The sequence below is a fragment of the Oryx dammah genome, unplaced genomic scaffold (assembly GCF_014754425.2).
Source record: "Oryx dammah isolate SB20612 unplaced genomic scaffold, SCBI_Odam_1.1 HiC_scaffold_16, whole genome shotgun sequence".
NCBI lineage: Eukaryota > Metazoa > Chordata > Mammalia > Artiodactyla > Bovidae > Oryx > Oryx dammah.
The window spans coordinates 53,059,874-53,074,899 of record NW_024070200.1 but is presented as its reverse complement, the minus strand read 5'-3'; the positions used below and the strand labels follow the sequence as shown (position 1 = coordinate 53,074,899).

General features: G+C 44.2%; 1 protein-coding gene across 1 annotated transcript in view; it reads right to left on the bottom strand.

The window, feature by feature from the left end:
• The window catches only part of SV2B (synaptic vesicle glycoprotein 2B), a 242,673-nt gene that overhangs the window by 49,648 nt on the left and 177,999 nt on the right, over positions 1-15,026 (bottom strand). Inside the window, exons 3-4 of the mRNA XM_040256978.1 lie at positions 8,648-8,828; positions 8,035-8,186 (exon numbers count right to left, since the gene is read on the bottom strand). Of these exons, the coding sequence (XP_040112912.1) occupies positions 8,035-8,186; positions 8,648-8,828 (333 nt within the window). The remainder of the gene's footprint in view (positions 1-8,034; positions 8,187-8,647; positions 8,829-15,026) is intronic.

The window sequence follows — 15,026 nt, the reverse complement described above, 5'->3', positions numbered from 1 at the left end:
ATGAATGCATAAAGAGGTACTAGCTATTCATACTGGAATACTACTCAGCCATGAAAAGGAATGAAACTGGGTCATGTGTATTGACATTGATGGACCTAGAGTCCATCATACCAAGTGAAGTAAGTCAGACAAGAGAAAAACAGATATCGTATATTAATGCCCATTTGTGCAGTCTAGAAATATGGCACAAATGAGCCTGCTCACAGGGCAGAAATAGAGACCCAGTCATAGAGGACAGACATGTGGCACAGAGGGGAAAGGGGAGGGTGGATGAACTGGGAGAGGAGCACTGACATATATACGCTCAGTTCAGTTCGGTCACTCAGTCGTGTCTGACTCTCTGTGACCCCATGGACCGCAGCACCTGGCCTCCCTGTCCATCACCAACTCTTGGAGTTTACCCAAACTCATGTCCATTGAGTCAGTGATGCCATCCAACCATCTCATCCTCTGTCATCCCCTTCTCCTCTTGCCTTCAATCTTTCCCAGCATTGGGCTCTTTTCAAATGAGTCAGCTCTTCGCATCAGGTGGCCAAAGTATCAGAGTTTCAGCTTCAACATCAGTTCTTCCAATGAACATTCAGGACTGATTGATTTCCTTTAGGATGGACTGATTGGATCTCCTTGCAGTCCACAGGACTCTCAAGAGTCTTCTCCAATATCACAGTTCAAAAGCATCAATTCTTCGGTGCTCAGCTTTCTTTATAGTCCAACTCTCACATCCATACGTGACTACTGGAAAAATCATAGCCTTGACTAGACAGACCTTTGTTGGCCAAGTGATGTCCCTGCTTTTGAATATGCTATCTATGTTGGTCATAACTTTCCTTCCAAGGAGTAAGCATCTTTTAATTTCATGGCTGCAGTCACCATCTGCAGAAATAGATAACTAGTGGGAAGCTTCTGTATAGCACAGGGAGCTCAGCTCAGTGCTCTGTGATGACCTAGAGGGGTGGGATGAGGTGGTGGTGGGAGGGAGGCTCGAGGAGGAGGGGATATGTGTATACGTATGGCGGATTCACTTCATTGCACAGCAGAAACTAACACAACATTGTAAAGCAACTATGCTCCAATTGAAAATAAAGCTGTCAGAGTGTCTCTGACACTTGGTCTTAGAGTGACCTTCAGGAAAGTGAAAGTGTTAGTCCCTCGGTCCTATCTGACTCTTTGCAACCCTATGGACTGTAGCCTGCCAGGCTCCTCTGTCCATGGGCTTCTCCAGATAAGAATACTGAGGTGGGTTGCCATGCCCCTCTCCAGGGTATCCCCCCAACCCAGGGACCAAACCCGCATCTCCTGCACTGCATGCAGCTTCCTCACCAGCTGAGCCAAAGGAGAGCCAGAGCAGGGCCTTACGTGACCTAGGGTTTTGATGGGGAGATTACTCTCACCCACGTCAAAGAGCAACACCATCTCTGGGTGGTTCCAAAGCACAGGGCTTAAGACCACAGTTTGAAAACCACTGTCAGTCATAACACTAATTTTTTTTTTAAAGAAGCTGAGTTTCTACATTCAAATGAATTCATAATCATTGAAACAGAGAGGTGACTAGCTCCAACTCAGCTTTCATTATATTCAAAGTATTTCTAAAACTCATTTTTGGAAATTGCCTTCAGAATCTACAAAATGTTATTTCAAACATCTTTAGAAGTAGCAAATTTCCCTCTTTCAGGGAACAATGACACAGTGGAAAGTGCCTGGACTTCTGCAGTCACATAGGTCAGAGTTCAAGTCCTGGCTTTCTCACATCGTTATTGTTATGTTGGTGAGTTTTCACAGCTGTAGAATGCAGCTAATGGTACTCCCACAGATTCACTGTGTGTGAAAGCGCTCCAGCAATCAATAATAACTCACCTTCTTTGAGGGTAGCTTTGATTTGTTTAGAAATAGTTACATGACATTTAGTGCCAAAGATGTTGAGTAAAATGGGTGAATGTCAGCAAAGATCAGCAAAAGAACTGTTTTATTTTTCTCTCATGCCATTCAAAACAACCTCTGAAGACAATTCCAACAGCATTTCTGGTTTTGGTTTTAAGGTTCTTTTTTTTTTTTTTTTTTTTTTGATGGGGACCATTCTTAAAGTCTTTATTGAACTTGTTACAATATCCTGTTTTTTGTGCTGTGCTTAGTCATTCTGTCATGTCCGACTCTTTGCGACCCCGTGGACTGTACACTGCCAGATTCTTCTCTCCGTGGGATTCCCCAGGCAAGAATACTGCAGTGGATTGCCATGTGCTCCTCCAGGGGACCTTCCCAACCCAGGAATCAAACTGGGGTCTCGTGCACTGTCCGTGGATTCTTTACCAGAACTTTGTTGTTTATGTTTTGGATTTTTGGCCTCAAGGCATGTGGGATCTTCGTTACCCAACCAGGGATTAAGCCTGCACCCCCTGTATTGGAAGGCAGTCTTAACCACTAGACCACCAGGGAAGTCCCCCAATAGCATTTCTTAAAAAGACCTAACTTTATAAATAAATATAGTGATTTCTAAAGTTCAAAGGGTAAACATTATTCCGCTGTAAAATCTCTATTCCATTTACTTGAAAAATACACTAAATGGCTAACTCCAGAGGTGGGAGGTTTATGTCTTGAAGTCTATTACTTACCACTGCAGTTCAATTTGTGGTACTTGCCAGAGACTCCTAACTAATATCTCTTGTTTCTGCAGATATTTCTAACTCTATTTGCAGAGTGAAGGACTGGCCAGAGAGAATCCCAGGTGGAAAAACAGGGGACTGTGGCCACTTTTACACAATGGCCACAGAACATAATACACAGAACACATCCAGCCTTCTCAATCAGAATCCAACCTCTTTATGCACAGCCCATCCTCCTTCCCATATCACTGGGGTTTGCTTGTTTATTTTAATTTTAATTAAAAAGCCTTTCCTTTCTCCTGGGAGTGACAACTGGAAGAGGAAGACAAAACCATAGGAAGATTTCCACATTCTCAGCTCATGTTCAAAAACCATTCTGGCATAATTAGAAATAACCACATAGCCATCCAACTCAGGTAGGTAACAAGAGAAGAAGAACAGAAACAGGTATGTTTAGAAAGTACTCTGCCTCAGAGAGATATTTTTTTCTTAATGGTAATCTGTGCAAATTATCCAAAATCCATTATTCCCTCATGCCTCTCTGGTTTTTATGGTGACTTAGTAACCTGCACTTTATTAGGCACATCTTTGGGGCCTTAAATTAAATAAAATTAAATAGAGAACTGCTTCCAAATATATGGAACAACTGCTAATCTAGAGACATGGATTGTCTTGTTCACTGATCTTTTAGCTTGCCCTACTTTTTCTCCATCAGGATCTCACAAACAGCTGGTGCTGCTGACTACAGTGGGAATTAATCTTTCATAATATAGCCACTTTTTTCAGGGCTGTGCCCATGACTTCCCAGAAAAACATTCTGAGCTTTGTAATTTTCTTTCTTAATGACTCCGTCACCCAAATTCCTGGTGCCAAGACCTCACATCATTTCATTCCGGCAAAAGCAATTAAATGGTTTGTACAAGCTACATACAAACATTCAGTCTCCTTTCTGGATCACCCTTACATTTGCCCCTGCTGAGAGGAGGCAATGTTAGAGGATTAATGTCTTAGGTCTATTAAAAAATATCATCAAATAACTGGTTCACTGTGGACAAAACATCTGGTCGTGGTAAAAATGAGGCTTAAAATAAATAGTCACTCCTGTTACACTGTGATTCTAGTCTACCATATTTCTAGGATGGTTTGCCCTCAAGTAACTGTGCATTTCAAGCCTTCAACCCTAATCATCCAAGAGGCCATTTTTAAATGGCATGTAAAAACCACAGATTTCATACAAGCATCAGTTCAGTTCAGTTCAGTCCAGTCACTCAGTTGTGTCTGACTCTTTGTGACCCCGTGGACTGCAGCATGCCAGGCTTCCCTGTCCATCACCAACTCCCAGAGTTTACCCAAACTCATGTCCATCGAATCGGTGATGCCATCCAACCATCTCATTCTCTGTCACCCCCTTCTCCTCCTGCTTTCAATCTTTCCCAGCATCAGGGTCTTTTCCAATGAGTCAGTTCTTCACATCAGGTAGCCAAAGTATTGAAGTTTCAGCTTCAGCATCAGTCCTTCCAGTGAATATTCAGGACTGATTTCCTTTAGGGTTGACTGGTTGGATCTCCTTGCAGTCCACAAAAGCATACAAATAGGAAAATATCCTGTCCATTTGGAGTAGGATATTTAAGCGTAAGTCCTGCTATCAGCCAGCAGCCTATGGCCTCTCTGCCATGGGCATCCCATTCAGTCTTGATCAACAAGTTCCCAACCTGAATTATTTTATTGCTTCTTTAAAAACCAGACACCCAGACATTGGCACGTGTTAGTGTGTAAAGTGAAGTGAAAAAAAGACAGTTTGTAGTGACTACGGAAGGCTGCTACCCACTTCACAAAATCTTTCCAGTCCTTCTCCACTGCGTTGCAGACTTGTGGTTTGGGTGGGACTGACCCCACCCCCAATGCCAGGGACCGGGAATGAAGTATATGAACCCTCAGTAGCTGGCATCCTCTGGAGTTTAGTGATTGGCTGAGGTGAGCATATGACCTAAGCTGATCCAATCAGAGTGAAGCCAAGAACTTTGCTCATTGGCTGGTTGTGGGGGCGGTCCCCTTAGAGAACAAGCAGTCTGCAAACAGGGCTAGAATTGCTAATGCAGCTTGGAGGGAAGCCAGCCCAAGTACTAGAATCATCTCCAAAATTTTCTCGACATTCTTTGCATCCCAAGAACTGCTGGCTGTCAAGGCTGGCACAGATCAGATCTCTAGAGTCAATTCCCTTTGCTTCTTTCTCACCTCATTTTATAGATGAAGGAACCAAGCCTGGACAAGCTAGGGTGACTTGTTCCAAATTACAGAGCCCCGCTATTTTGACTTAGCTTTTATCCAGAATCTATTTGTTCCCCTCCCAGCAAATTTTTCTAATTCAATTTATATGTAGAAATAATTTCTCACTGTTAGCACATTTGGACCAATGACCAGGGGAAATGATATTATATTAATAGCAAGGACAAAAGCAATTCCTTGGACCCATGTAACCAACAGCCTGGATAATTAAAGTGTGCCTTTGAGGGAAGGGTAGAATGCAGAGCCTAATATGGGGAATAATACAGTTTTGTATCTAAAATTATGAAAAACTGCCTGCGTGGGTGCTTAGGCGCCTCAGCCGTGTCCACCTGTGACCTGATGGACTGTAGCCTGCCAGGCTCCTTTGTCCATGGGATTCTGCAGGCAAGAATACTGGTGTGGGTTGCCATGCCCTTCTCCAGGGAGAACTGCCTATGATAACAGAATTACCTGGAAAACATCAACTCTTTATGTCATTGCTTCTGTTCACATTTCTTTCTCTGTTTCTAATACAAAATCCGGTGGGATATGGTCTCAAACCCATTTCCTCCAGCTTCAGGGCACACAGCTAGGTTACACTGCCCGGTGTCCTTTGCCGTAGTGTGTAGTCGCATTACAGATTTGGGGCCAAGGGGATGTGAGCAAAGAGGATGTGATCCACTTCCTCCCCTGCCCTTAAAAGCACCCACATGCAACTGCCCACGCTGTTTTCCTGAACCATTCTGAAGAGGGGAGAGCACACACTGGGAGGAACCCGAGCCCTAAGATTACTGAGGAGGAGAGCTGTCCACAGATCAGAAGGACCAGCCAGCTTTGAAGGAGGGGAAAATATCTTTGGTATTAAACCACTGAGATTTCAGGGTTGATCAGGTTCTCAGGTTAATATACTCAGCATCTCCTTAACTACACCAATCCAAGAAGATTGCTTCTTCTTGAAAAGATAATGCTGAAGCCTCCATTAGCCCAGAACAGACAACAGCTAGGTTTAGGTTTAAAACAAGCATGCCAAGAGGAAAAGGAATCCTCCTACGCTGTTGGTGGAGAAGCAAATTGGTACATCCTCCTATGGAGAACAGTATAGAGGTTCCCTAAAGAACTAAAGATAGAATTACCATATGACCCTGCAATCCTACGCCTGAGCATTATCTGCAGAAAATTCTAATTCAAAAAGCTACAAGCACCCCAGTGTTCAGAGCAGCAGCACCATTTACAGCAGCCAAGACATGGAAGCAACCTAAATGTCCATGGGACAGATGAGCGGATGGAGAACATGTGGTATATATTATGGAATACTGCATGCATGCATGCGAAGTCACTTCAGTCGTGTCTGACTCTTTGCAACCCTATGGCCTGTAGCCCACCAATCTCCTCTGTCCATAGGATTCTCCAGGCAAGAATACTGGAGTGGGTTGTCATGCCCTCCTCCAGGGTATTTTCCCGACCCAGAGATCAAACCCACATCATCTCCAGAGGCTCTTCACCACTGAGCCACCAAGGAAGCCACACTATGGAATATTACTGAGCCATAAAAAATAATAAAATAATGCCATTTGCAGCAACATGGATGGATCCAGAGATTATCAGACTAAGTGAAGACAGAGAAAGACAATATTCCTATGATATCGTTTACATGTAGAATCTAAAAATGATACACACAAACTGATTTCCAAAACAGAAACAGACTAACAGACACAGAAAACAAATTAACAGTTACCAAAGGGCAAAGTGGGAGAGGGCAATGGCACCCCACTCCAGTACTCTCGCCTGGAAAATCCCACAGACGGAGGAGCCTGGTAGGCTGCAGTCCATGGGGTCACTAGGAGTTGGACACAACTGAGCAACTTCACTTTCACTTTTCACTTTCATGCGTTGGAGAAGGAAATGGCAACCCACTCCAGTGTTCTTGCCTGGAGAATCCCAGGGACGGAGTTGCCTGATGGGCTGCCGTCTATGGGGCTGCACAGTCAGACACGACTGAAGTGACTTAGCAGCATCAGCAGAAGCAAGGACCTACTATATAGCATAGGAACCATACCCTATATTTTGTAATAAACTATATGGGGAAAGACTGAAAAAGAATAATTCACTCACATTCCTGTACACCTGAAAGTAACACAACATTGCAAATAAACTGTACTTTAATAAATGCACACACAAATGCACACGCACACATACACACTCACACACCAAGGAGGGGAATGGGTGGAGAAGTGTTGGTTAACTTCAGGGGCATTTGTCTCCTCTTCCCTGTGGTCTACAGGATTCTAGATGATGGCAAAGCCTACACCCATGATCTGTAGTTTGCCAAAAATAATTTTGAAGGATGTTAATGGCATTACCCAGGATACTCCAAAGGCATAATCAAATTCAAAACTGCTGCCTTCTCCCTACTTTACTCTTAATAAAATCCAATAGTGGAAGTTAATGCTGCCAAGTCTCTGTCCAGAAAATCCAGTTTTCACAATTAACCAAGATAATAAAATTGTCTCGGCTGAAACCAAGACCTTGTCTGTAAGGGCTGCTCCATGTCTGCAACCAAAAGAGGGACAGCAGGAAGTTAAATGGAAAATGCATGAGAGCACTGCGCTGCAAAGGAGGGGGTGTCAGGATTAAAGGTCATGCCAAGGCCAAGTCATCAGTCTGGCTGAGTCACCAACTTCCTGACCTCTGCTACACCATCTATAAAAAGGAGTTATTGAGCCTAACTCATTGTGAGGAGGAGAACTGGAGATGAAGTTTGCCTTAAAGGGCTTCCTGCGTGGTTCAGATGATAAAGAATCCACCTGCAGTGCGGGAGACCCAGGTTCGATCTCTAGGTCAGGAAGATCCCCTGGAGAAGGGAATGGAGCCTAATTTGTTGTGAGGAGGAGGGCTGGAGATGAAAGTTGAAATCCCTTCAAATAAAAGAGAGGAAAGGAGAGAAGGAGGGGCGAAGAGAAGGAGGGTAGACTGTATTATTTCCAGACAGATGTGTACTGAAATTAGCAATGTGTCTCCAGTGCTGGAAGTTCTTTAGAAAGATCAAGGTTGCACTCAGGAACTGTGTATGAGAGTGTGGGATCAAGGCTGAGGACAGGAAATGCTGTTCGGATGCAGGTGTCTGGGAACAAAGCCCCCCCCACCCTGGCCCTTTGAAGCTTTCTGCACTCACCATAGTGCGGGATGATGCTCCAGGCCATGGCAGATGCATAGATGCCACCAGCCATCCAGAAGATGCCCAGCCAACTGAGATGCTCCCCTCGCTTCTCCCGGGACAAGAATTCAGAAAAATAGGCGAACACGATGGGCAGAGCACCCCCAATACTGCAGAGAGAAAACGCCAGAAAGGAAGAACCAAGTCAGGCACCAAACACAGTCAGACCAGGAACCCAGTGCCTTGTCCCGCCCTTGGGCCAAGTGGTGAAACAACCCCGTAAATTCAAAAGACCAGCCTAAGGTAGCATTAGGTTCTCTTGACCTTATACACTGACTTTGCAACCTAACCCCTTTCTAAGATTCAACCTTAACACAGTATCTTGGAAGTCACACAAAATTCAGGAACTTCCCTGGTGGTCCAGTGGTTAAGACTCTGCTTTCCAAGAGGCATGGGTTCAACTCCTGGTTGGGGAACTAAGGCACCACATGCTGTGAGGTACAGCCAAAAATTAAAAAGCAGAATTCAGTTCAAGGTTTTCTGGAGAACCACTCAGAGGCAAGGTACCAGGATGGATGGACCACTGGTCTTGGGGGCAGGAGGGGCTGGCTGAACCTCTGTGATTACATACCCTATGCCTGAGATGAGTCTGCAGAAGAGGAAAGCTCCATATCCCTGTACGAAGGAGGAGAGGGAGGCAAAGGAAGCGTTGATGGCCAGGGAGATGCTGAGGACTCGCTTCCTCCCCAGCTTATCAGCCAGGCCCCCCAGGACGAAGGCTCCCCCCATCATTCCTAGGTAGACTATCAGCCCTGTGAGAAAGAGAAAGAGAGAAGGGAGGGTGGAGAGAGAAGACAAGAGATTAGAGACCGTACGATGTTTTAGAAAACCTGATGCCCATCTTAATGCATCCTAGAAATTCTGTGTCACAGACATAAAAGGTGGAGTGTGACAGATGTCGGCGGCAAATTAGACATGTTGGACAAATGCAACTTCTGAGGAACGCTATTCAGAAAATAACAGCCTCACCAGGTTGACACATATGTACACGTGCTAAAATAGATCAACCAGAACTGGGTTTGACGTACCTTTCTTTGAAATGCGTAATGTGCAGCTGAAGGAAATTCTGTCATTTTTATTTTTAAACAAAAAAGTGGCAGTGCCTCAAATGTCCTTACCTGTGGGGTTATGCTTAAAGACAAATTTCCCAGGAAAAAGTGTGGTGAGGCGGGTATGGAGACCATTAAGGAGGGAAAAGACAAGACGAGAGTGATAAGAGCAACTACCAACGAGACAGTTTATTTTATTAAACATTCAAGAAGGGCCTTTTCCAAGCCACAACCGATGTTCAGATTTCTTTTTTTATTGGACTGGAATTACTTTAAATGTTGAGATTTATCAGGAGAATGTAGAAGGGAGCAGCCATGTGCTATCCTTTCTCCAACAGGTGTAACTACTACCTGCTTGTAACACAATCAGTTACCCTGGTGGTGATTTAGTCACTCAGTCGCGTCTGACTCTTTGTGACCCCATGAACTGTAGCCCGCCAGGCTCCTCTGTCCATGGGATTCTCCAGGCAAGGATACTGGAGTGGTTTGCCATTTCCTCCTCCAGGGGATTTTCCCCACCCAGGAAACGAACCCAGGTCTCCTGCATTGGCAGGTGGATTCTTTACCACTGAGCCACCGGGGAAGCCCCATCAGTTACCTTAAGATATAGTAATATAAATACACTGTTGTAGACACATTTATGGAATTCCAGTAAAACCAGCATCCTCAGAGGGGTGGCAGATCTCTAGAAGCACACAGATAATTCTTTCCAACTAAAAACTGAATACTTACTATTAATGAACGACTTGCTAAGAATATATTGATACGTTATATACTAAACTCAAGAAGGAAATTTTGGAGAACGTCTTTCATACAGTGGAAATCCTGAATACAAATTACATAGTGTCCTTTTGCTCAACCTTGACTGTAAATCAGATTAAGAAAATGATTTATCTTTCAGGAAGCTTCTCCTGACCCGTGATGCTTTATTTAGGCAGATGTGTGCTGGGAGGGGCCCACATACAGCCAAAATCTTCATTAGCTGTTTAATCAACTTGAAGGGAGGTCCCCAAAAGGATCAATGCAACTATGCCTTGCTTTATCTTCCCGGTGACAAGTTTCCTTCTTTTATTATTTTATTTTATGAGATGAAAAGAAGATAACTTTGGTGCTGTCAGTGGTTTTCACTAACTAGGATTTCCTTCACTCACACGCCTTGTCACTTTTCACCTCTACACAACTCAAAGCCATGAAATAAGCCATTTCCTTTTTCCCTTCCATATATGACATTAATCACGGAAACATGCCTATGAGTCTACAAACATTTATTCAATGCCTGTTATTAGTTAAGTGCTATTTGGTGATGCTAGTGGTAAAGAAGCCACCTGTCAATGCAAAAAAATAAGAAACTCAGGTTCAATCCCTGGTCAAGAAGATCCCCTGGAGGAGGGCATGGCAACCCACTCCAGTATTCTTGCCTGGGAAATCCCATGGACAGAGGAGCCTGGCAGGCTACAGTCCATGGGGTCACAAAGAGTCGGACACGACTGAAGTGACTTAGCCCATGTTTCCATTACTGGGAATACAGCAGGAGACAAATGCATGAAAATCCCTGCCTTTGTGGCCCTTACATTCTAGTTGGGAAAAAAGATGATAAGTAAGTGAGTGAAATATACAGTAAGTGGGTTGCTGAAAGTGATACAAAGAAAAATAACACAGAGGCAGAGACAGGGAGAATCAGAGTGGGAGGTGACATTTCCAAACAAGATGGTTCAGACATCCCTCGGGGAACTGGGACATTTGGGCAAAGACCTGCAGTGAGTCAGATGTGGGGATGTCTAGGGGAAATTGCTGTATCTATGCTCCTGCGCCCAAGGTTTTTCTCCACTACTATTTTACCAGTTTCCCAGCCCACAGCTTAGAAAATATAGTGAGCAATCTCCCACTTTATTAGGTCATTGACATTTGTGTTTGAGAAAATGAGCCAAGACTTGCAAACCCTGCTCAGGCCTGGGTCATGCTGTATTGTAATGATGTCTGGTTAGTGTTCCCACTAGACTCTGAGTTTATCTGCCTGATTCAGCCGTGACCGGCCAAGGGCTTTCAGCATCTGGCTCCTGGCAGACTTAATCTTGCCCAGCTCTTACCTATTGGGTGTTATGTCTCATTGATGAAGGTGTCTTAAAACCATCTTCTGTGGCCATGACCCATCTCTATCAAGAATGAATTGGGGGTTCCCCTGGTGGTCCAGTGGCTAAGAATCCACCATGCAATGCAGGGGACACTGGCTGGATCTCTGGTCTGGGAAGATCCCACATGCTTCGGGGCAATTAAGCCTGTGTGCAGCAACTACTGACCTGCCTGCCTAGAGCCTGTGCTCCCCAACGAGAGAAGCCACCGTGGTAAGAAGCCCACGCACCTCAATAGAGAGTAGCCCTCACTCGCTACAACTAGACAAAGCCCGTGCACAGCAATGAAGACCCAGCACAGCCAAAAATAAGCAAAATAAAAGCAAATAAATATTTTTAAAAAGAATGAATTGGGTCCTGTGCCTGGGTCGGGCTGGAGGTTTCCTGTTACTCTCACCAGGCATACTAGTGTGCAAGACTGGCTTGGTGCTTTGTCCATGCTAGTTTCCTACCAGCATCTGATGCCCTAACCAACCAGAAAAGTCCCAAACTCTGCCCCTGCCCGACCAGGCCTCCCCCAGAACACCCATGGCCAAAGCCCCACATATGAGATGCCCTGCCCTTCTTGTCCCCTCCCAGATAGGCCCCTGAGAGGTCACCACCAGCCCAGTTGACAAGGGAGTTTTACATCATTCCTTATGCTTGGTAATTCAGGCTTCTAGACCAGAGCAGAGAGAGAACTATTTTCCCCAGGTAGGTCTGTGCATCTTCCAAGTTTGGCTGGCCTCATTTAGTGCAACTCCCTGCCTAGATGCTGGGGAAGACTGTGGGCAGGAGAAGACGGGGGTGGCAAAGGAGGAGATGGCTGGATGGCATCACCTATTCAAGTGGACATGATGAGTTTGAGCAAACTCCGGGAGGAAGTGAAGGATGGGGCAGCCTAGTGTGCAGTCTGTGGGGTTGCAAAGAGGCCATGACTAAGCAACAGAACAACAACTGCCTAGACTTTCCAGCATCCCACTCAGCCAACAAATGACTTGTGCTGGTCTCGTGATACCTGGTTAGTAAACATTTGGAATAAAGAAAGAGATATTGAAAGGGAAGAAGGGGGTCCAGTGGTTTAGAATCCCTGATTGTCCAGTGGTTAAGAATCTACCTTGCAATGCAGGAGACACAGGTTTGATCCCTAGTCAGGGAATTGAGAGAGCACATGGCCTGAGCAACTAAGCCTGTGAGTCGAGCTAGAAGGTCCATGAGCCTCAATGAAGATCCCACACGCTGCAACTAAGACCAGACACAGTCAAATAAATAAATAGATATTTAGGGGAATAAAGGAAGGGAGGAGGAGGGAATTCCCACCCAAAATCCAGCTCCATGAGCAAAGCAGATGATACAGTGGCTTTAAGCCACTGAGTTATACAGGAATAGATAATGGGGTAGCAAGTATATACTTCGACCAGTAATGCTGAAGAAGCTGAAGTTGAACAGTTCTATGAAGATCTACAAGACCTTCTAAAACTAACACCCCAAAAAAGATGTCCTCTTCCTTATAGGGGCATGGAATACAAAAATAGAAAGTCAAGAGCTACCCGGAGTACCAGGCAAATTTGGCCTTGGAGTACAAAACGAAGCAGGTCAAAGGCCAACATAGTTTTGCCAGAACACACTGGTCATAGCAAAGACCCTCTTCCAACAGCATAAAATAAGACTCTACACATGGACATCACCAGATGGTCAACACTGAAATCAGACTGACTATATTCTTTGCAGCCAAAGATAGAGAAGCTCTATACAGTCAGCAAAAATAAGACCAGGAGCTGACTGGCTCAGATCATGAACTCCTTATTGCCAAATTCAGACTTAGATTGAAGAAAGTAGGGAAAACCACTGGACCTTTCAGATACGACCTAAATCAAATCCCTTATGATTATACAGCAGAAGTGACAAATAGATTTAAGGGACTAGATCTGATAGACAGAGCGCCTGAAGAACTATGGACGGAGGTTCGTGACATTGTACAGGAGGCAGTGATCAAGACCATCCCCAAGAAAAAGAAATGCAACAAGGCAAAATGGTTGTCTGAGGAGGCCTTACAAATAGCTGAGAAAAGAAGAGAAACTAAAGGCAAAGGAGAAAAGGAAAGATATACCCATTTGAATGCAGAGTTCCAAAGAATAGCAAGGAGAGATAAAGCTTTCCTCAGTGATCAATGCAAAGAAATAGAGGGAAACAATAGAATGGGAGAGACTAGAGATAACTTCAAGAAAATTAGAGATACCAAGGGAACATTTCAGGCAAAGATGAGCACAATAAAGGACAGAAACGGTATGGACCTAACAGAACCAGAAGATATTAAGAAGAGGTGGCAAGAATACACAGAACTATACAAAAAAGATCTTCATGACCCAGATAACCACAATGGTGTGATCACTCACCTAGAGCCAGACATCCTGGAATGTGAAGTCAAGTGGGCCTCAGGAAACATTACTACAAACAAAGCTAGTGGAGGTGATGGAATTCCAGCTGAGCTCTTTTAAATCCTAAAAGATGATGCTGTGCAAGTGCTGCACTCAATATGCCAGCAAATTTGGAAAACTCAGCAGTGTCCATGGGACTGGAAAAGGTCAGTTTTCATTCCAATCCCAAAGAAAGGCAATGCCAAAGAATAATACTGCACAATGCACAAATGCACTCATCTCACACGCTAGCAAAGTAATGCTTAAAATTCTCCAAGCCAGGCTTCAACAGTATGTAAACTGTGAACTTTCAGATGTTCAAACTGGATTTAGAAAAGATAGAGGAACCAGAGATCAAACTGCCAACATCCTCTGGATCATCGAAGAAGCAAGAAAGTTCCAGAAAAAACATCTACTTCTGCTTTATTGACTATGCCAAAGCCTTTGACTGTGGGAAATTCTTAAAGAGACAGGAATACCAGACCACCTAACCTGCCTCCTGAGAAATCTGTATGCAGGTCAAGAAGCAACAGTTAGAACTGGACATGGAATAACAGACTGGTTCCAAATAGGGAAAGAAGTACATCAAGGCTGTATATTGTTGCCCTGCTTATTTAACTTATATGCAGAGTATATCTTGAGAAATGCTGGACTGGATGAAGCACAAGCGGGAATCAAGATTGCCAGGAGAAATATCAATAACCTCAGATATGCAGATGACACCACCCTTATAGCAGAAAGTAAAGTACAGAATATCTAAAGAGCCTCTTGATGAAAGTAAAAGAGGAGAGTGAAAAAGGGCTTAAAGCTCAACATTCAGAAAAATAAGATCATGGAATCTGGTCCCATCACTTCATGGCAAACAGATGGGGAAACAATGAAAACAGTGACAGACTTATTGTTTTGGGCTCCAAAATCACTGCAGATGGTGACTGCAGCCATGAAATTAAAAGATGCTTGCTCCTTGAAAGAAAAGCTATGACAAACCTCGACAGCATATTTAAAAGCAGAGATATTACTTTGCCAACAAAAGTCCATCTAGTCAAAACTATGGTTTTTCCAGTAGTCATGTATGAATGTGAGAGTTGGACTATAAAGAAAGCTGAGTGCCGAAGAATTGATGCTTTTGATCTATGGTGCTGGAGAAGACTCTTGAGAGTCCCTTGGACTGCAAGGAGCTAACCAGTCCATTCTAAAGGAAATCAATCTTGAATATTCATTGGAAGGACTGATGCTGAAGCAGAAGCTTCAATACTTTGGCCACTTGATGCGAAGAACCAACTTATTGGAAAAGACCCTGTTGCTGGGAAAGATTGAAGGCGGGAGGAGAAGGGGATGACAGAGGATGAGATGGTTGGATGGCATCACTGTCCCAA